The sequence below is a fragment of the Vipera berus genome (genome assembly GCF_964194415.1).
Source record: "Vipera berus genome assembly, chromosome: 4".
Taxonomy (NCBI): domain Eukaryota; kingdom Metazoa; phylum Chordata; class Lepidosauria; order Squamata; family Viperidae; genus Vipera; species Vipera berus.
Window position 1 is genome coordinate 88,010,054 of NC_138206.1, and position 22,836 is coordinate 88,032,889.

Consider the following 22,836-nt stretch of genomic DNA (forward strand, 5'->3'; position numbering starts at 1 on the left):
AATTACAAGCATTTGCAGACAACTTGGTATTTATCCTATAAGAACTGCTGGAGACAACCTTGAAATTATTGAAAAAGATAAAAGGAATTTGGAGAAGTAGCAGGATTGAAGATAAATAGAGCTTGCATCGTAGCACATGGCTGAGGGATTGCAGGGCTCCGTACCCCACAGCTTGTTTTGCCCTGCCAGGGGACCCTAAATGGGTCTAAAGTCACCCCGGAGAGGCGATGAAGAAGGAGGGCCCCCTGATGATCACAGAATGATGGTGGTCAATCTGTTTGATGTGGGGGAACCCCTCCAAACTGACAAGAGAAAGGCTAGCTACACCTTGGTGACTAGCCCAAGCTACTGGCAGCTGAAGTCCAAAAGCACTAACCAGAACAACTTGAACAGCATGCTTGGAACCTGGGTGATAATATTGATCTTCTCTCTTCTATTTTGTAACTGATTTCCTGGAAAAGTGTCAAAGGAGTAAATAAAAAAACTCCTTATCTGAAGTCAATGAACCGTGGTTCATTTGACGCGTGGTGCACAACAGGTAAAAGAAAGAAAACTCAAAACATATTCTACTGTAAAAACTTTAATCAGAAAATAAAAGAAAGTCTCTTAACTGACTACATGCTTTATTTCACCAGACAGCACAGAGAGAAAGAAAAAAGAAAAAAACTTTTGTTTGGACAGTAGTAGAGCCAGACATGAAACCAAAACATGGTTGAGCATGTGACACTCACCATGGTTACAATGATAAGATAACAGCACAGCTGGCAAAGAGCAGACTGCAACGTGCTTAGCTGACAAACACATAAAAACGCAGTGACAAAAAGATCCCCAAGAAGCAAAAAATCCTCCAAAAGTGAGAAGGGAGGGGACTGCATCCCCACCCTTCCACAGAAGGAAGCGGCAATTTAATTTTTATGGGGGAAAGAAATATATTGAAATGAAGTTAATAATACTGCAGTCTGGATAAATCTGAAAATTATGAAAACTTAAGATTTCACATCTGAAAGTATTGATGAACTGCAAGAAAATAGTTCTTTGTTTTAAAAATGGGAAAATCAATAACTACTGACATCTAGTGGAGGATTAGAGCATAGAACAGCAGACTCAGAAATTGGCAAGACACCCAGAAATAAAGAACAACTTGTTCCTTTGAACCTCAGTGACTTCTAGCCAAATAGACAACAGCTGGGAACAGAGGAAAGAAAACACGCTGGGCTAACTACTACACAGTGAGAACTATACGTTTTAAAAACTTCTGACCTTCTGGGATTATAAACACTGAGCTGTGATCTCTAGGCTCAAGAATTGTTTGCAGAGAAAGCAAAAATTTGACTTTTGGCTAATTGTTTAGGGGGGAATTTACTGGAAAGCTCTTAGGTGGTTAAACATTCTGGAATTTGGCTGGCTGATCATTGTAAGACCCCTGAATAGAAGAACTGTTATAAAATACTGCTTTTAGTGGTGCTTTGACAATTGGAAACACATTGAATTATTTAAAAAATCATATATAAAGATAAAAACTATATAAGATTTGGTTGTTTGGATTTTAAGATTGGCTGGTTTGATAAGGCTAATCACAGAGATTATGGTATAGGTGAAAAACTATCTGGAGTGGGGAGAAAAAATGGATATTGCATACTTATCTAAAAGTGGCAGGAAACCACACCTAATATTTCCTTGTGAAGGCCCCAGCCTGGAACATTGGACATTTGCAGGAGCAATACTCCCAAGACAAGGCAAATATTTTCCAGGAGGAAATGTATGCAATGCTGCGACAAATCCAAATGACAATTGTTTCAAATCATGATGAGATTAAAAACATAAATAACATAAATAAGCACATCTTTAACCTAAACTTACAATTAAAAAACTTTCAGAAAATGATGAGAAAGAATGAACAAACAAATCACATAACAGAATACAAACCAGAGGACAGTTACCTAAAGAGGGAAGCTACAAATGAAGAGAACCACAGCTTAACACAGACAAAAGTAAACTTGCAAGATTTTGCTACAACAATGGAAATGGAAAAGATATTTTATTTTTCAGGACCTCAAAACAAATGTGAGGATAAGAAAGAAGATCTAACAAAATGGATTATAGAGCAGCCAGGAGAATCATTAGAGTTTGGGAGACAAAAAACACACATCCTACCTAACTTGTCTTTCCTATTACCAACAACACTCACAAAAATACCAGAAGAATCCCCTGGCAAGCTGAACACACTGACTCAGAAAGCTACTTGGCAAAAGAAGGTTCAAGAGATTTGATTCGACTTATAAGATGGAGTACTATATGATTAAGCACCTGTTTGAATATGGTTTTAAAAAAGATAAATTATGGATATAAAGGGGCCCTATAGTAAGAGAGATAAGATATACAAGTAGTATAGTACTTTTATAATATACTGCTCAAAAAAATAAAGGGAACAGAAAATAAGACATCCTACTATTAAATACAGTACATTGTGTTGTTTAAGTGTTCCCTTTATTTTTTTGAGCAGTATATATGAAATGTAAAAATATTGGGATGGTGCATGTGAATGAAAAGTTTGTATATTTAAATATAATTGAGAAAATTATGACTGATAATGGTTTGAATACAGAGGGGAAATTAACCTTAATAAGAATCTTGAAAACTGGACATATAGTGACTTAATAAGATGACTTTTATAAATACAATTGAAACATAAGCTGATCAGAAAAGATGTTATATGCTGATGTTACTGTTATTTGTGCAAACACAAGAAAAACGTTTATATCCAATCTTGTGTGTATCAAAAGTTTTAAGAACTATATTTGTTTAATGTTGACAAAAGGAGAATACTACTGGAAGAAGGGAAGATCAAGTAAAAATTAATATATTATAGAAATTAATTATTATTGATTGTTTTTTAAATATATGAACCCAGATAACACACTGTTTGCTAAGCACTAAAGATTGTTATTGTAAAAAAAATCAATAAAATATATTAAAAGAATTGAAGATAAATAGAGAAAAAAACTAAAGTTATAGTTAAAAACCTCACATCCAATCAAAAAAGGCAATTGTCAGAAAAAATGCACTTCCAAATAGTTAGAAAAGTTAAATATTTGGCAATATACTTAACAGTAAGATGTGCAACAATAAAAGAAGATAACTACACAAAACAACTTAATCAAATAAAACTAGATTTGGAAAAATGGAAAAATTTACAATTATCCACTGTATAATAGCTACAGTGAAAATGAATATCTTATCAAAACTGCTTTTCTTGCTCCAAACAGTACCTATAAAAATAGAGAAGAAATTTTTTGATGTTTTGAATACACTGACCTTAACATTTATTTATTTAGTTCGATCCTGTTTCCCCTGATGATGTGGACAGGATCATGAGGAGGCTGAGCTCCACCACCTGTTTGTTGGATCCGTGCCCCTCCTGGCTGGTTTATGCGGCCCGGGAGGAGACACGAGGCTGGTTCCAGGCAGTAATAACTGCTTCTTTGAAGAAGGGTGTCTTCCCCGCCGTCTTGAAGGAGGCAGTGGTGAGACCCCTCCTCAAAAAGCCTGCCCTGGACCCGGCTGTTTTAAATAATTATCGTCCAGTCTCCAACCTTCGCTTTTTGGCGAAGGTTGTTGAGAGTGTGGTGGCACATCAGCTTCCTCTGTTCCTGGAGGAAACTGATTATCTGGACCTGTACCAATCGGGTTTCAGGCCCGGACACAGCACGGAGGCGGCATTGGTCACACTGGTGAATGATCTCTGGCGGGCTCGGGACAGGGGTTGTTCCTCTGTCCTACTCCTATTAGATCTCTCAGTGGCTTTTGATACCATCGACCATGGTATCCTACTGCGGCGTCTCAGGGGGTTGGGAGTGGGAGGCACCATTTTTTGGTGGTTCTCCTATCTCCTGGGCCGCTCGCAGTCGGTGTTGACGGGAGGGCAGAGATCCACCCTGAGGCCTCTTGTTTGTGGAGTTCCTCAGGGGTCGGTTCTCTCGCCCCCTCCTGTTCAACATCTATATGAAGCCGCTGGGTGAGATCATTCGTGGTTTCGGGGTGGGGTATCATCAGTACGCTGATGATACCCAACTTTTTCTTTCCACCCCAAACCAACCCAGCGATGCCCTCGCCGTGATGTCCCGTTGCCTGGAGGCGGTCCAGGTCTGGATGGGGAGAAACAGGCTTCGTCTCAATCCTGCCAAGACTGAGTGGCTGTGCATATCGGCATCTCGGGTTAACCAGACCATTCCACCTTTAACGATGGGGGGTGAGGTGTTACCCCCCGTTGATAGGGCTCGCAACTTGGGCGTCCTCCTTGACTCCCGGCTCAATTTTGAAGACCACATAGGAGCCGTGACCAGGGGGGCTTTTGCTCAGGTTTGCCTGGTGTGCCAGTTGCGACCCTACCTGGACCAAGATGCCCTACGCACAGTCACTCATGCGCTCATGACCTCCCATTTAGACTACTGCAACGCTCTCTACATGGGGCTGCCCTTGAGGACCACTCGGAGGCTTCAGCTGGTGCAGAATGCGGCCGCGCGAGTTGTGATGGGGGTTTCCCGATACTCCCATGTAACACCTCTACTCCGCGAGCTGCATTGGCTTCCGGTTGCCCTCCGGGTGAGATTCAAGGTGCTGGTAATGACCTATAAAGCCCTAAATGGCTTGGGTCCGGGATATCTTAGGGAACACCTGCTGCCGGCATCAAGCTCCCTTCGTCCAGTGTGCTCCCACAGGGAGGGACTTCTCAGGGTGCCGCCGGTAAAAGATTGCCAGCGGGTAACACCCAGGGGGAAGGCCTTCTCTGTGGATGCGCCTGCCCTTTGGAACCAGCTGCCCATGGACCTTAGGACTGCCCCCGACCTTCGTTCATTCCGCCGGGACCTGAAGACCTGGCTCTTCGAGCTCTCTGGCCCAGGCTGAGAATTTTAATTTTAATTTTAATTGGAGTTTTTTACTTTTTCAGGGACTGTTGTAATTAGTTTTAATTGTTTTTAACTTTTGTATTTCTTGTTTTAAATACCCTGTAAACCGCCCTGAGTCCTGCGGGAAAGGGCGGTATATAAATCCAATAAAATAAAATAAATAAAATTTAGCAAGAAAAGCTAGAATTAAACTGAAAATGTTACAAGATTCTAAAGAAAATGGAGGATTTGGATTACCAGACTGGGTTTCATATTATCAAGCATATGTTTTAATATGGCTAAAAGAATGGATAAGCCTCAAAGATAAAAAGACTGTTATACTTAGAAGGACATGATTTGAAACTCTGATGGCATGAATGCTTATGGTATGAGAAGAATAAAATTCATAAATACTTTCAAAATCACTATGTTAGAAACTCATTACTTCATGTCTGGGAAAAGATAAAAGCCAAAATATACCGGAAAATCCCAAGATGGCTCTCAACGATGGAAGCATTCGTTCACCCTAATCTATTGAAATTTGAGAAGATCTGGACATATAAGGACATTTTGGATACTGAAAGGAATTTAAAATCTAAACAAGAGCTTGAACATCAGGGCATTGAAGTATCATGGTGGCTTCAAGTGCACTTGTAATCTTGATATGATAGAGATCTTAAAATGTATGTTTTTTATAAAGGCCAGACAATGTTTGATTAGATATTGCTGACCTCTGATGAAAAATTAAGAAATTATATAATTTTTTATTAAATTTGAAAATGGAAGATGAACAACTGAAAGAAACAATGATACATTGGGCAAAAAACTTTGAACATAATATAGAATTAGAGAAATGGCAAAATCTGTGGAAAAGAAATTATAAATTAACAGTGGCAATTTCTTATAAAGAGAATTTATATAAAATGTTTTATAGATGGCACTTACCACCGGTTAGATTAGCAGACATATTTATAAACATGTCTAGTAAATGTTGGAAATGTAACCAAAAAATGGGCACATATTACCTGTCTGTGATGGACTTGCAGTAAAGCAAGGAAATTTTGGGTTAAAATACACAGTTGGTTAGAAAAAATGTTAGAGAAACATACAGATTTTAAACTTGAATTTTTCTTATTAGGTATAGTACCAAAAAAATTTGATAAACAAAGTATGTATCTAATATTGCATGTATTGACAGCAGCAAGGATCGTATTTCCTCAGCATTGGAAGAAGGAAGAAACACCATCAGATGAGGAGATAATTAAGAAGATATTGTACTGCACTGAAATGGACAGACTCACGCTGAGGATTAAAGAAACAAAGATACAGAATATTTTCAAATATGAAATTTATCAGTGGCTGGAAAAATGGTGTAGAGACTAGAAATATTTGTATTATTTGTATTATTTGTATTATTAAGCAAAACAAAAAGTAACCCAGATAACATGATGTTTATCAAGCACTAATGAATGTAACAATAGAAAACTAATAAAAAAATAAATAAAAAAAGAAAAGAAAGCACACGTACAGGCACATCTGAAGTTTGCCAATGAATATCTGAATGACTCAGAGGAGAACTGGGTGAAAGTGTTATGGTCAGCTGAGACCAAAATTGAGCTCTTTGGGATCAACTCAACTCACCGTGTTTAGAGGAGGAGGAATGCTGCGTATGACCCCAAGAACACCATCCCCACCATCAAACATGGAGGTGGAAACATTATGCTTTGGGGGAGTTTTTCTGCTAAGGGGACAGGACAACTTCACTGCATCAAAGGGATAATGGAAGGGCCATGTATGGTCAAATCTTGGGTGAGAACTTCCTTCCCTCAGGCAGGGCATTGAAAATGGGTCTTGGATGGGTATTCCAGCATGGCAATGACCCAAAACACATGGCCAAAGCAACAAAGGAGTGGCTCAAGAAGAAGCACATTAAGGACCTGGAATGGCCTAGCCAGTCTCAAGACCTTACTTCCATGGAAAATCTGGAGAAAGTTGAGGTTTCGAGCTGCCAAACGTCACCCTCGAAACCTTAATGACTTGGAGAAGATCTGCAAAGAAGAGTGGGACAAAATCCCTCCTGAGATGTGTGCAAACCTGGTAGCCAGTTACAAGAAATGTCTGACCTCTGTGATAGCCAACAAGGGTTTTGCCATCAAGTACTAAGTCATGTTTTGCGAAGGGTCAAATACTTATTTCAGTCATTAAAATGCAAATCAATTTATAACTTTTTTGAAATGCGTTTTTCTGAATTTTTTGTTGTTGTTATTCTGTCTCTCACTGTTAAAATAAACCTACCATTACAATTATAGACTGATCATTTCTTTGTCTGGGCAAACGTACAAAATTAGCAGGGGATCAAATAATTTTCCCCCTCACTGTATAGAAAAATCTCTCTAAAAATACATTACTATAATAGCTTGTGTAGTGTTAATTATTGAATAAAGTTATTACTTTTGCTATTTTATATTCTATAGTGTCTTGCTATAATATCTTATCTTTTTGTACAACAACCTAATTTTATTAAGTTCTCTTTATCAGTCTGAATCAAGTAATTTTTTTGTTTTTTCTTTTGGCAGAAAATTCATGATTATTTGTGGTGGTAATATTCCATTCAGAAAAAGCAATTGGCTCAAAGTGTATTGCTTATAAATAGCCCTTATTTCATTGATATAGAAATGAATGAAAAGAAGCAAAGAATTGTCAGGATTTTTATATTTATAAAATATTTATAAATAATATTTTAAATAATTTGTTGCAACTTTATGGATTATTCAGCCTTACAAAATTTATATTAGCATTATCAGTTATAGGTAATATAGCAAATAACTAGGTTTCCTTTCTATTTATTTATTTATTTATTTATTTATTTATTTTATTGGATTTATATACCGCCCTTTCCCGAAGGATTCAGGGCGGTTTACAGGGTATTTAAAACAAAAATCGATACAAAAGTTAAAAACAATTTAAAAAGATTAAATCAATCCCTAAAAAATAAAAACCCCAATTAAAATTCTCAGCCTGGGCCAGAAAGCTCGAAGAGCCAGGTCTTCAGGTCCTGGCGAAATGAACGAAGGTCGGGGGCAGTCCTAAGCTCCTCGGGCAGCTGGTTCCAGAGGGCAGGCACACCCACTGAGAAGGCCCTCCCCCTGGGTGTTATCCGCCGGCAATCTTTTACCGGCAGCACCCTGAGAAGACCCTCCCTGTGGGAGCGCACTGGACGAAGGGAACTTGATGCTGGCAGCTTGTCGTATATTTTTTCTAATCTTGCCAGTAATATTCCATAAGATCTGTAGATTGGTTTGTCATACAGTACCATAGATATTATAAGATAGTTGTTGTTGTTGTTAGCTGCAAAGTCATGTCCGACCCATCGCGACCCTATGGACAACGTTCCTCCAGGCCTTCCTGTCCTCTACCATCTTCTGGAGTCCATTTAAGCTCACGCCTACTGCTTCAGTGACTCCATCTAACCAGCTCATTCTCTGTTGTCCCCTTCTTCTATTGCCCTCAATCTTTCCCAGCATTAGGCTCTTCTCCAGTGAGTCCTTCCTTCTCATTAGGTGGCCAAAGTATTTGAGTTTTAGCTTCAGGAGCTGGCCTTCTAAAGAGCAGTCAGGGTTGATCTCCTCTAGGACTGTCCAGTTTGATCACCTTGCAGTCCAAGAGACTCGCAAGAGTCTTCTCCAGCACCATAGTTCAAAGGCCTCAATTCTTTGGCGCTTTTTTATGGTCCAACTTTTATAGCCATACATTGCAACTGGGAAGACCATAGCCTTGACTATACGCACTTTTGTTGACAGGGTGATGTCTCTGCTTTTTAGTGTGCTGTCTAGATTTGCCATTGCTTTCCTCTCCAGGAACAAGCGTCTTTTAATTTCTTGGCTACAGTCCCCATCTGCAGTGATCTTGGAGCCCAGGAAAATAAAATCTGTCACTACCTCCATTTCTTCCCCATCTATTTTCCAGGAATTGAGAGGGCCAGATGCCATGATCTTGGTTTTTTTAATGTTAAGTTTCAACCCAGGTTTTGCACTCTCCTTCTTCACCCACAACAAGAGGCTCTTTAGTTCCTCTTCACTTTCTGCCATTAGAGTGGTATCATCTATATATCTTAGGTTGTTGATATTTCTTCCGGCAATCTTAATTCCAACTTTTGATTCATCTACCCCTGCCTTTCTCATGATGTGCTCTGCATATAAGTTAAATAGGCAAGGCGACAGTATACAGCCTTGCCAGACTCCTTTCCCAATTTTGAACCAATCAGTGGTTCCATGTCCAGTTCTCACTGCTGCTTCTTGGTCCACATATAGGTTTCTCAAGAGACAAATAAGATGGTCTGTTAACACCCGTCTCTTTAAGAACTTGCCACAGTTTGTTATGATCCACACAATCAAAGGCTTTAGTATAGTCAATGAAGCAGAAGTAGAGGTTTTTCTGGAACTCTCTAGCTTTCTCCATGATCCAGTGTATGTTGGCAATTTGATCTCTAGTTCCTCTGCCTCTTTGAAATCCTGCCTGTACTTCTGGTAGTTCTCGATCCGCATACTGCTGGAGTCTAGCTTGTAGGATTTTAAGCATAACTTTACTAGCATGAGAAATGAGTGCAATGGTGCGATAGTTTGAACTTTCTTTGGCACTGCTTTTCTTTGGAATTGGAATGTAAACTGATCTTTTCCAATCCTGTGGCCACTGTTGAGTTTTCCAAATTTGCTGGCAAATTGAGTGTAGCACTTTTACTGCATCGTCTTTTAAGATTTTGAATAGCTCAGCTGGAATACTGTCACCTCCACTAGCTTTGTTGTTGCTCAGCTTTTCTAAGGCCCACTTCACTTCACATTCTAGGATGTCTGGCTCGAGGTCAGTGACCATCTCATTGTGATTATCAGGGACGTTAAGCTCATTCTTGTATAGTTCTTCTGTGTAATTTTACCACCTCTTCTTAATCTCTTCTGCCTCTGTTAGGTCTGTGCCATTTTGGTCCTTTATCATGCCCATTTTTGCATTAAACGTTCCCTTCATCTCTCCAATTTTCTTGAAAAGATCTCTGTTCCTCCCTATTCTATTGTTTTCTTCTATTTCTTTGCACTGTTCATTTAAGAAGGCATTCTTATCTCTTCTAGCTATTCTCCAGAATTCTGCATTCAATTGGGCGTATCTTTCTTTTTCTCCCTTGCCTTTCGCTTCCCTCCTTTCCTCATCTATTTCCAAAGGTTCCTCAGACAGCCATTTTGCTTTCTTGCATTTCTTTTTCTTTGGGATGGTTTTAGTTGCTACCTCTTGTACAATGTTATGAACCTCTGTCCATAGTTCTTCAGGCACTCTGTCTATCAGATCTAATTCCTTAAATCTATTTGTCACCTCTACTGTATATTCAACAGGGATATGATTTAATTCATACCTGAGTGGCCTAGTGCTTTTCCCTACTTTCTTCAGTTTAAGCCAAAACTTTGCAACGAGAAGCTCATGGTCTGAGCCACAGTCAGCTCCTGGTCTTGTTTTTACTGACTGTATAGAGCTTCTCCGTCTTTGGCTGCAGAGCATATAGTCAATCTGATTTCTGTGTTGACCGTCTGGTGATGTCCATGTGTAGAGCCATCTCTTGGGTTGTTGGAAAAGAGTGTTTGCTATGACCATCGTATTCTCTTGACAAAATTCTATCAGCCTGTGCCCTGCTTCATTTTGTACTCCAAGGCCAAACTTGCCTGTTATTCTGGTTATCTTTTGGCTTTCTACTTCAGCATTCCAATCCCCCATGATGATAAGGACATCATTTTTGGTGTTAGTTCTATAAGGTGCTGTAGGGCTTCATAGAACCGGTCAATTTCATCCTCTTCAGCACTGGTGGTTGGACCATAGACTTGGACTACTGTGATATTGAATGGTTTGCCTTGGATTCGAACTGAGATCATTCTGTCATTTTGAGGATTGTATCCCAGTATTGCTTTTCCTACTCTTTTATTGACTATGAAGGCTACTCCATTTCTTCTGAGGGATTCTTGCCTGCAGTAGTATACCTGATGGTCATCTGAATTAAATTCACCCATTCTTGTCCATTTTAGTTCGCTGATACCTAAGATGTCGATGTTCAGTCTTGTCATCCCTTGTTTGACCACGTCCAGCTTTCCTTGATTCGTGGATCTTACATTCCAGGTTCCTATGGAGAAAAAATCTTTACAGCATCGGACTTTCCTTTCACCACCAGACATATCCACAGCTGAGCGTCCTTTCGGCTTTGGCCCAGTCGCTTCATTCTTTCTGGCCCTACTAGTACTAGCCCTCTGCTCTTCCCCAGTAGCATATTGGATGCCTTCCGACCTGAGGGGCTCATCTTCCATCGTCATATCGTTTTGCCTTTTGGTACTGTCCATAGGGTTTTCATGGCAAAGATACTGGAGTGGGTTGCCATTTCCTTCTCCAGTGGATCACGTTTTGTCAGAACTCTCTGCTATGACCTGTCCGTCTTGGGTGGCCCTGCACGGCATAGCTCATAGCTTCATTGAATTACGCAAGCCCCTTCGCCACGACAAGGCAGTAATCCATGAAGGGGATTATAAGATTAGCTCTCATCAAGTATGCTCCAGAAATGTTTTGAAAGTTATGATGTTGTTATATATATACTAATCAGTGCAAAATTATTCATGGTCCTTTGTAACTTTCCGTATGTTTTATGAGTAATCTGGTTAATAAAAAATCATGTACAGTTCCTATTGTTAAAAAACATAGAACTAAAAAGGAATAGCAGTAATAACTTGGGGAAAAACCTGGACTACAATATGCCATACTGCAAGTCTGAATGTTGCATATTTAAGGAAAAAGAAACTGAATTGTTTCATATGAATTATCTTGCGTTTCCCCCCCCCCCAAAAAAAAAATATGCAGGGATTGGCACATCTACATGCCCATCATGTGATTCATCGAGACATCAAAGGACAGAATGTATTGTTAACAGAAAATGCAGAAGTGAAATTAGGTAAGTTAATTAGGCTGTTCTTAGTGTCCTTCTGGCTTCTTATTTCATCTCAATTATTCTTTCATCTAGTAACAGCATAGCTGGAGAGGTATTGAGAAACTATCTGAGTAGTTAATACTATTCAGGGAAGTTTTAGAGACTGTGAATTTATCATAATTTATTTAGTAATAAAAAATTAGTCCTCTAACTCAAAATCAATGTTTAGTTACTTTTTAACATCTCGTGTGCTTTTTCTTCTTTTGAATTTTAATATCTTCCCTTTTCTGAGAATACCAAAATTGTTGGATTTGAATATGTTAGGATATCCTTACATTAATGCTTAAGATCCAAGCTATTAGGTACATAAAAAGGTGTTGAAAGGCCCCAACCCTGCAGCCATAATAGAGCAAAATCATTTAAAGATCATCTAGCTCACTCTGCAACTTAAGACATGAGACCTATTATTTTCTATCATGGTTATTAAACAAATCATGTGATTGTTAAGCATGCATAGCTTCCTCATTGATCTGCATCTTAGAAGCTAGCTTGAAAGGTCACAAACTGTAGTCTCCTGACTGCAGGATTCTGCAACTCTCATAAATGCAAGCCAGTTGCCAAGCACTTAAATTGCAAACACATGACCATACCATGGTGCAATGATCATAACTTCAAGGATAGGTTGTAAGTCATTTTTTCAGTGGTGTTGTAACTTTGAACCATGGTTATAAGTCCCTGTATTTACAAATAAGTTGTGAGAGAAAGCAGCAATTTCTGCTTGGCTTTCTATATTGAAGATCCTTTGCCCTAATATTAATCTAACCCTAAAATTAAAATGGCATCACTGGAAAAGCCATAATGGTTCAGTTTCCTTTGGATAACTGGTTTCCAAGATGATTTGTAGTTGTCTGCCAACATTAGTTAGGTCAGTACACCAAGATTATGGTATAGTTTTAGCCAGTAGTAAAGATTCAAAATCCAAAAAGTTGGATTGACCTCCACTTCTTATTGAAGTATTTTACTTGGGATGCAATGAGTAACTGAAGATGCATCTCAGAATTTTTTATTTATTTCTAGGGTAACCTTACTGTTATATGGTTATAATTTAGCCCCATGTAGCATTTCTGTTCAGGCTTTAGCTGCAAGCAACATAATTGAACCAGGAATTATGAACCAGGATTATTGAAGATTAAGATGATGACAGTGTGGGTTTGTTGATGGAGATCCAAAAATATTTTGCAGAGGGTTTTTTTTTCTTTTTTCTTTTAATGTTGAGATTAGCTTGTGGAAGAGGAGAGTGTTGAGAGGAAGGTGAGAGGAAGATGGGCATGATAAGTTTGATGAATGGGTGGAGAAACACAGAAGTAGAGAAACTGAGAATCTGAGAATTTGAGGAGAGGGGAGATCAGAAAGGAGCAGTTGGAAGTGGATATGGAGGAGATGGAAAGAGAAGATGGCTGATTTCTGATTGTGTGGCTCCCTTGGAATCCCCTGGATCCTTCTAGAGTCCCCCTGAACTCCCCTGGATCTTACTGGCTTAATTTCTTTGTGCTGTCATCAACTGGAGCTAAGCCCTAGTCCAAGAACCTGAGAGTTGGGAGATGCAGCTTTGGGAGATGGCTGGACTGCTTAATAGAGATGAAGCTGAGAGAGGAGATGAGCTCTCCTGCCTTTGTTGACAGCTGGACCTACTCACATGGATGTGGTGAGTTGTCCCATTCCAGAGAGGGAACCACCATGGAGAGGACCCTTCTTCTTGGTCTTGCTAAATGGACCTGCATTGGCTTTTTTGGCAGCTGCAGCACACTGCTGGCTCATATTTAAGTGATTGTCCACTAGGATTCCAAGATCCTTTTCACATTTACTATTGAGCCAGGTAGTACCTGTTCTATACCTATGGATTTGGTTTTTCTTGCCTAAATGTAGAACCTTACTTTTCTCACAATTGAATTTTATCTTGTTGGAAAGGACTCGGTGTTCAAGTCTGTCGACATACTTGTATCTTGAGCCTATTTTATGGACTGTTTGGCTACTTCTGCCAGTTTGGTGTTGTCTGCAAATTTGATGAGTTCCCCTCCTGTTCTCTCATCTAAATCATTGATGAAGGTATTGAAGAGTACTGGGCCTAAGACAGAGCCAAAGTACCCCATTGCATACTTCTCTTCATGTAAATGCAGTTTCATTAAGGACTACACGTTGAATGCAGTTGGTGAGCCAGTTATGAATCCACCTAGTGGTGGTGCTGTCTAACCCACTTTTTTCTATTTTACAAAGTAGTGGGTTGTGTATGCTTTATCAAATGCCTTACTGAAGTCCAAGTAAATTATATCTACAGCATTTTGCTACTCCACTAATTTTGTAAAATTTGTCTGGCATGATCTGTTTTGGAGAAACCCATGTTGGTTTCTGGTTATGACTTTGTTTGCTTCTAGGTGTTCACAGATTCCTTGCTAGAATTATCTTTTCTAGAATCTTCCCAGCTATTGAGGTCAGGCTGATAGGTCTGTAGTTTCTTGGATCTATTTTTTCCCTTTTTTGAAGATGGGAACTACATTAGCTCTTTTTTTTTTTATTACATTTATATCCCGCCCTTCTCCGAAGACTCAGGGCGGCTTACAAGCTTAGCAGTAGCCTTCATTCTATGTATATGCCTGCTTGTTAGGGCTTTCACACACACACCCCAAGCGGCATTATTACAAAGTCAGCTTATTGCCCCCAACAATCTGGGTCCTCATTTTACCTACCTCGGAAGGATGGAAGGCTGAGTCAACCTTTTCCAGTCTTCTGGTAATTCCCTAGTGCTCTAGGATCTTTGAAAGACATAGTTCAGTGGTTCTGAGATCACATCTGCCAGTTCCTTCAGAACCTTAGGATGGAAGCCATCTGGTTCTGGTGATTTGGACTCATCCAGAGTGAATAGGTATTCTCTTACCATTTTTTTTGCTTATTTTGACTTGCATTAGTAATATGCATTTTACAGTATTTTTTATAGGTTGGACTGTTTTTTCTTTTTATGTAAAGACAGATGCAAAAAATGAGTTAAGCAGTTCTGTTTTTTCCCTGCTGTTCATCACCTTCATGCCATTTTCTCCCATTAATGGACCAATCATTTCGTTGACTTTTTTCTTGTTTTTACAAGTTGAAAGAAGGTTTTTTTTTGTTATTTTTTACTTTTGTCACAAGCTTTGTTCATTTTTCCTGATTTCATCTTTTCCTGATTTCATCTTTGCAGGTTCAGTGTATTTGCTGATATTCTGCCTTAGTTTTGTGCCCCTCTTTACACTTTTCACACTTGTCCTTTTTGCCTTTCATTTTATCAGAAAGTTCTTTATGCAAAGTTCTTTCTTTTGAGATCTCTTATTTTTTTTCTTCATTGGAATTGTGCAAGACTGGGCTTTTATAATCTCACTTTTCAAAGTTTCCCAAGCTTCTTGGGTTGTTTTCCCCTTGAAGATTCTCATCCATGGAATCCTTCTCAATCTTTCTCTAAGCTTATTGAAATTAGCTCTCTTGAGGTCCAAGACTCTAGTTTGACTTTTTTTTCTGTTGCTTGTGCTTGCATATTGTTGAATTCCAATATTAATTTGTCACTCATACCCCCCCAAGGTTCCTGTAACATCAGTGAATTTATGAAATACATTTTCATCGAGATAGATAGATAGATAGATAGATAGATAGATAGATAGATAGATAGATAGATAGATAGATAGATAGATAGATAGATAGATAGATAGATAGTCTTGGTCTTGGAATAATTTATTATTAATTTAAATATAATAATTCATAAGTGATCTTTTAAGACCAATGGTCTTTTTTAAGACTGGTAGAAGTCAATGGCAGAATTATTGTTTCATCAGCAGTAATTGATATGTCTGTGGGCTAATTTTGGGGAATGAAATATAGAGTTACTTAAGTGAAGAACCAATAAGTTTATGTAATTAATAAAACTAGAGCCAATGCACATGCTTGCCTAACTCCCCATCTTACTGGTATTTCCTTAATGACACGTTCTTGGTTACTGTACCTGATCTTCAATCTTATGTTCATGAACTTTAATGAGCAGCAGAAGTACATGTTTGTTTATTGTAGTGTATTTAAGTTTACACCATCACTTAGATACTATGTCAAAAGTAACCTAAAGATAATAAATGTGGCATAAAGAGTTTTTCTAGATTTGTGAATATAATTTCTTGTTTGTTGTTACTTTGTTCTTTCAAACTTTAATACGAAGACTGGGTTTGATGAAAAATATCTTACAATGAAAAATATGATGAATTGCAATTAATGGCATTTCATGTGCTTCAATATTTAATTGATTGCTTGGCTTGTTTAAATTAGTTATAATTTCACAAGATTCTCCATCTCTTCCATTTGAATATAGTGGATTTTGGTGTTAGTGCTCAGCTGGACAGGACTGTTGGTAGAAGAAATACTTTTATTGGGACACCTTATTGGATGGCTCCAGAAGTTATTGCCTGCGATGAAAATCCAGATGCAACATATGACTATCGAGTAAGAAAAATATTAACAAAATAATTGTGTTGTATTTCCTGTACTTTCATCCATTAGTTTTCTAAACAAATGTCTTTATTTCATAAATAATCATTAAGTTTTGTAAGGAAAACATTATATTTCTTTTTTTGACTAAGGAAGTTTTCTCACTAAATTGGGGAGCAAGATAACCCAACATAACCTGGAAAAAAATCTTAGATCACACCTGATAATCTCAAATATGTAAATAGTTCTGGGGATGAAATTATTCTTGCAGTGTCAAATCTTACTGTTTTAGATATCAAATGTTGCCCATTTTTAGCGCTTCTTTTGTAGGGCTATCAATCAAGTGATTACTTGATGCCCCCCTCAAATCATTTTGAGACAGAGAGTAGATGCTCCTTCATAGGTGTCATCTTCCCACCATATTCATGTTCCTGCAGCCTTTCAAACAGCAGGGAGCCTAAACTCCTACTTGGTTTATGTGTGGGCCTTTGAACCAGCTTGACTTCTGGTGACTACATAGCAAATGTACACAATTTTCTTGGTGCCATTTTTCAAAAGTGGTTTGCTCTTGCCTTGTTCCTAGGGCTAAAAAAAAGCAACTGGCCGAAAAGAAGTCACTGGTTTCCATGTCTAGGGCAGAATGAGAACTGACAATCTTCCCATTTTTAGTTCAGTATTTTTAACCACTGATCCTAACTAGCTGGATTTAGGAGGAGGTTGTGGTTGTACAGCTGAATCCTGTGGAGTATTCAAACATTAACTTGTAAATGTTAAAGACTGTCATGCTAAATGGATTTCTTGTTTTTGAAATTGAGTTTGCTTCTTCAAGACCATTTTTGAAGCATTAAAGAAATACCTGAGCTTTATCATAGGATAAAGCGGGGGAAAATAACTAAGTATTTAATGTTTTCTATTCTAGAAAAAGTATTCATCTGGCTGAGGAGCTTGAAATATTTCAGAACCCTGGGGAATATGATCTTACATCAGACTAAATACTATTTTTAAGTATATCTTTGTTCCCCAATGGATAATTAATATTTGACTATGCATGGATGTGGAATAAGAAGGGCAGGAGATTAATAACACTGGAGATGATATTAACTGTTTATAACTGAATGGTCTGTCCTACAGCATAGGATAAATATGGAGGTCATTGATATAAAATTGACTTCATTAGTAAAAATGCAAAAGGGGATATTTTATTGCGATACCTGTTAGATTTCATTAAAAAACCCTATATTTGAGACATAGGTGTTCCAGGTGTGTTGACAGATACTTCCTTTATTTTTTCCAGTCCTGAAATGCCAATAAGAATAAGACAGATAGAAATTAAATGTGGCAACTGACTGAAGGTTATCAATTTCCCTTAATTTAGTTATACTGGTGGGGCATAATAGGAATTGCAGTCCAGGATATTTCAGTGACACTAGTTCGAGGAAAGCTGTGTGCAGCCTATTATAAATGTCCATGTTAGTACTAGAGTAAAGAAAAATATTTTCCTTCCTTCCTTTTCAAGGTTTGCTCCTTACTATTAAGTGACTACATTGCCCTTCAAAATGTGTTCTATTATTGGCTATGTCTGTATTGGGGCTAAAAGAGTTTCCATTGTTTCAGATCTGATAAACATCTTCAATTTTTTTTAAATAGAATTCATGTTTTAGGAGTTGTTAGTTAAAAACGTAGTAGGCTATTGAGCAGTAACATGTCCACATTTTTGAATCTTGTATTCTTAAATTTATTTTTTCATTTAGTTTGAAACAAGCAATATATTGGCAAAGATTTATGAACTTTTTATAGTAGTGTTCTTGAGTGTTTTAAAGTACACTTAATGTCCTAATAGTTTAATTTTATACAATCTTTGTTTTCCTGTTGATGCAACACCCAACAATTTGGTTTTGATTTCTAAGTAATTGCATATCCAGAACATCAGAAAAACATCTGCTAGAAAAAATATAGTCGAAAGATGCAGAATTTACAGAAATGTTGCATCCATAGTTGGAAAAGTGTTATTTTCCCCTCCAGACACACAGGAAATCTACTGTATATGAAAACATGTGAATATAAATATTTGCATTATTTGCAAAAAAAAATGAAATATAAACTTTGAAGTGGAAGAGGCTTCATCTGCAAAGATGCTAAACATTGTCCTTCATAAGTTACTTAATTTTTTTTTGTATTTACAAAGGTAAATAACACATGTTATTTATTTCTGCAGTCAAATTGTAAAAAAATGAAACTATTTAAAAACAGTGGGATTGGGTTTTGTTTTGTTTTCATAATTCTGATCTTTTCTTTATAATGTATGAGCTATAATTGACTGAGAGAAAAGTGGATAATGTGTTTGCTGACATATGGTCTCCCTCTGTAGAGTGACCTTTGGTCATGCGGCATTACAGCCATTGAGATGGCAGAAGGCGCTCCCCGTAAGTGATACATATGTATTGTTTATTTGAATGATTTCAGAAATGCAACCTGCTGCATTTACTCATTGTAAATCTAAATGTACCCTTGGACTATTTGGAAACACAATGATCTTTCCACTCTAAGGCAGAAAATGGACTAAAATGGTCATTCTGAAACTTGAGCTGGCCACGAACAAGGAGTGTATATTGGAGGTGGTGGCCCTTTGAGAGCTGTATGAAATGACATTTCATTTTGATGTATGCCAATTGGTGTACATTCAAAGTGACAATAAAGTTGTTGTTGTTGTTGTTATATTAATTATCATAAATAGAAATTATTAGGCAGCTGTGTTAAAGCCTCATTTTACAGTGATTGTTCTAAGCCAATAGAAATCAAACAATAGAACAAACCCTGCAGTACAGAATTATTGAATTGATATTGAGTCCATATAAACTTTCTGCTGAGATATTTGATTCTGAGACAGATTCTGAGACTATTACCTCATTATAAGTAGAGGGCTTTGCTGGTCTGTGGGGGCAAAAGATGGGGAATCTGGTAGCACCTTTTCCAAGTAACACATTTTATTTAAAAGCATGAACTTTCACTTCATTCCAATCAAATGCATGGAATGTCTAGACTGATGTAGAATTTAAAATGGGTAAGGGATGGGGGGGGAGGAATGGGAGGATAGGTTGGTTATACAGATATATTGTTAGGTAGATGACTAAGGCCTAACTGGATGGGTTGGCAATATATATAAACTATGATTGCATTGTTGTAATAGAAACTGTATTGTATCACTTTAAATGTGTGATGATTGGCCAACGCTGTTTTTCCAACGGCCATAAGAGGGAGCTAGAGACATAGCTTCTTTCTCTCTGTTATTCTCTCTGTTACATTTGCTGTTACTTGCTGATTATTGTGGTTTGTGGATTTGCTACTGTTTGCTAAACCTGAACAACTGTGTTTTGACTTACGGACTGGTAAGAAGACTCTGTATTGGATAATCCTTGGACTATTGTTATTTGCTATCATCACTTTACTCGTGTATGACCTGGACTGATTTTTTCTTGGACTGTGCTATTGTATTATTCCACAAGTAAAACTTTTTTTACACACCTCAGTGTATCTGTGTGCTTGCTGCATAAACTTGACTACTCTCAGTATCCTCTTTTTCTGTGCAAGCTCTTGTTAACTCAAGAGGTACTCTGCACATCCTTATCATTGGTTATGGGCCCAGTGACATACTGAGAGCTAGTGTACACAGTACCGTATTAAGAAAGCTGAGTTTGTGTTATCTGTTCAACTGAAAATGGCACAAGAACAGTCAACAAGTATCTCCTGGATACTGCATTTCCTGGTCCACAAAATGTTGCTTGCTCCTGCGCAAGGAAGGACTATGGGCTGTAGTTAATGATCCGCCGGATGTGACTGCTTGGGATCCAGCAGATGATGAAGACGCAAAGAAGATAGCTAAATTTAACCAAGATAACGAAAGAACTCTTTACATTATTGGACTAACACTGAATGACCAGCAGCTTGTCCATATTCGTGGTGAGGAGTCTGCTGCTAGGTGTTGGGACACTTTGAGACGAATTTATGTTCATGATGGTGTGGGTGCACATATACACCTTACACGTAAACTGTTTAGGGCTCGTCTACTGAAAGGTGGAGATATGTTAGGTCACTTGGCATTTATGAAGAAAACGCTGCAAGAGCTACATGAAAAGGAGCTGATTTTCTCAGAGCTGCATCAGGTGTACATTATTCTTTCCTCTTTGGATGAAAGGTATGATGCTTACGTTACTTCTCTGGAAGTCCTGACCAGAGAGGAATTAACATTGACAGACATAACTGGGAGATTGCTGGAAGAGTCCAGAAGAAGGCAAGACAGAGACCAACTGAGAGAGACACAACCACAAGAGGAAAAACAGTCTACTACTGCTTAACCTGTTAAAAAATGTTATTCCTGTGGGGCTAAAGGGCATATTGCTAAATTCTGCAAGAAGGGTAAGAAACAGAATTCAGATAGCAATAGGAGAGTAAGAAAAGATGCTGGTTTAGCTGTTTCTGGTTCACCAACATACATAAACCATGATTTGTGGGTGGTTGATAGTGGGGCGTCTCAGTGTATAACCAAGACTAAAGAGAGGTTTGTCCATATGACTAAGAGCAAACAGCATGTATCATTAGCCAATGGATGGAGAATGAAAGCCTCTGGAGAAGGTAATGCATACTGTTTGTGTATTAATGAGCATTTATCAATGTTATATGTGCCTAAACTAAGGCTTAACTTGTTATCCGTGAAGGCATTGTTGAAAGCTGGGTTTGTAGTAACATTTAGGGGAGATAAATATATTATCGAAAGGAATGGTACTAGTGTTACTGCTAACCTGGAGAACGATCTATTTGTTCTCACCGACAAGCCAGCAATTATGGCTAATGCAAGTTTTGTCTATGCTAACAAAAAGCCACATGATGAGTGCATTCATCTGCTTCATAGACGTTTAGGGCATGTGAATTTCAAAATGCTATGGAAGACTGTTGAATTGGCTAAAGGGATAAAACTGAAACCGTGTCAAAAGTATTTGAACTGTAATGCGTGTAGCCAAGAGAAAAGCAAAGTAACCCCTGCAAATAGAACTAATGGTTTTAAGACCACTGTACCTTTAGAGGTAGTGTTTGCAGATATCATTGGCCCTATGAAACCTAGTCTTGGTGGAGCCTGCTACACCTTGAGTATCATGGATCATTATTCATGTTATGGTTTTTGTTACTTAATGAAAACCAAAGCAGACACATTTCAGCATTTTTCAAACTGGCTGAAGTTTGCAGAAAGGAAAATGAAATGGAAGGTTCTTTGCCTTGTAACAGATAATGGTACTGAGTTTACCAATACGCGTTTTGTAGCTATGTTACAGACAGCTGGCATTGAACACAAGTGTTCAGCCCCTTACAGACCACAACACAACGCGTTTGTTGAGCAACGAGGGCAAACGCTGCAGGCTATGGCTAGAACAATGTTGTCTGATTCTGGATTACCCGAAAAACTGTGGGGAGAGGCAACAATGTGTGCTAACCACATCTTAAACGTTGTGGTTAATTCTACAACTGGTGAACTACCATATACATGCTGGCATTGTAGGAAACCTGATCTAGGTTACTTACACACATTTGGAGCCCCAGCATGGGTTCATATTCCAGCACAACTGAGGCGAAAGGGACAACATAGAGGAAGACAATTGTTTTTTGTTGGCTATGAGTCCAACCATAGGTCTTTTAGGTTTGGGGAACAAGGTACCACTAACATGTACTGTAGTGCTAGTGCTAAGTTTCTAGAACACGTTGGTTGGAGTAAACTAGAGCAGGAAAGTGTTGGTGTTGATCCTCTCGTTTTATACCCCTGATATTCAAAACAGACATGATGATGAACCTTCTGTTACTGTTAAAGAGGAGGGAGGTAGAAGAGGAGAGCACAACACCAAGTCCTGTACTGCCTAGACGCTCGACTCGCGATAGGCGTCCACCTGATAGATACGAGGCTAGTATTGTGTGTCAGGTGAATATAGAGTCTTCTAACTTTGATGAGATCAAACTGTATCCTGCAAAGGATCAGAGTGCATGGAAGGCAGCAATGGATAAGGAGTTAAAATCCTTGCAGGATCTAGATGTATATGAAAACGTTAGACTTCCACCGGGAGAGCGTGCAATTGGTTGCAAGTGGGTCTATAAACTGAAGAAGGGTGTAGATGGGACTGTTACCCATAAGGCAAGTTTAGTTGCTCAAGGATTTGCTCAGTCAGAGAAGGACTATGATGAAGTGTTTGCACCTAGTCTGAGGGCTACTGCATTGAGAGCAGCATTAGTTTGGGCAGCTAAGAATCTGTACAAAATAAACCATGTAGATGTAGAAACAACATATCTGCATGCGCCCTTACAACACACTGTCTATCTTACATAACCACCAAGTATAAAAACTGATGGGACAACTGATTGTTGGAAACTAAAGAAGAGTCTTTATGTCTTGAAACAATCAGGATATGAATGGAACAAGTGTATTTATTTTATTTTATTTTATTTTTATTAGATTTATATACCGCCCTT

General features: G+C 38.3%; 1 protein-coding gene across 4 annotated transcripts in view; it reads left to right on the forward strand.

Moving 5' to 3' along the window:
• The window catches only part of MAP4K4 (mitogen-activated protein kinase kinase kinase kinase 4), a 195,043-nt gene that overhangs the window by 120,435 nt on the left and 51,772 nt on the right, over window positions 1–22,836 (forward strand). For all 4 annotated transcript variants that reach the window (XM_081326477.1, XM_081326479.1, XM_081326478.1 and 1 more), the window contains exons 6-8: window positions 11,766–11,856; window positions 16,214–16,344; window positions 18,698–18,752. In XM_081326477.1, coding sequence (XP_081182603.1) covers window positions 11,766–11,856; window positions 16,214–16,344; window positions 18,698–18,752 — 277 coding nt within the window. The remainder of the gene's footprint in view (window positions 1–11,765; window positions 11,857–16,213; window positions 16,345–18,697; window positions 18,753–22,836) is intronic.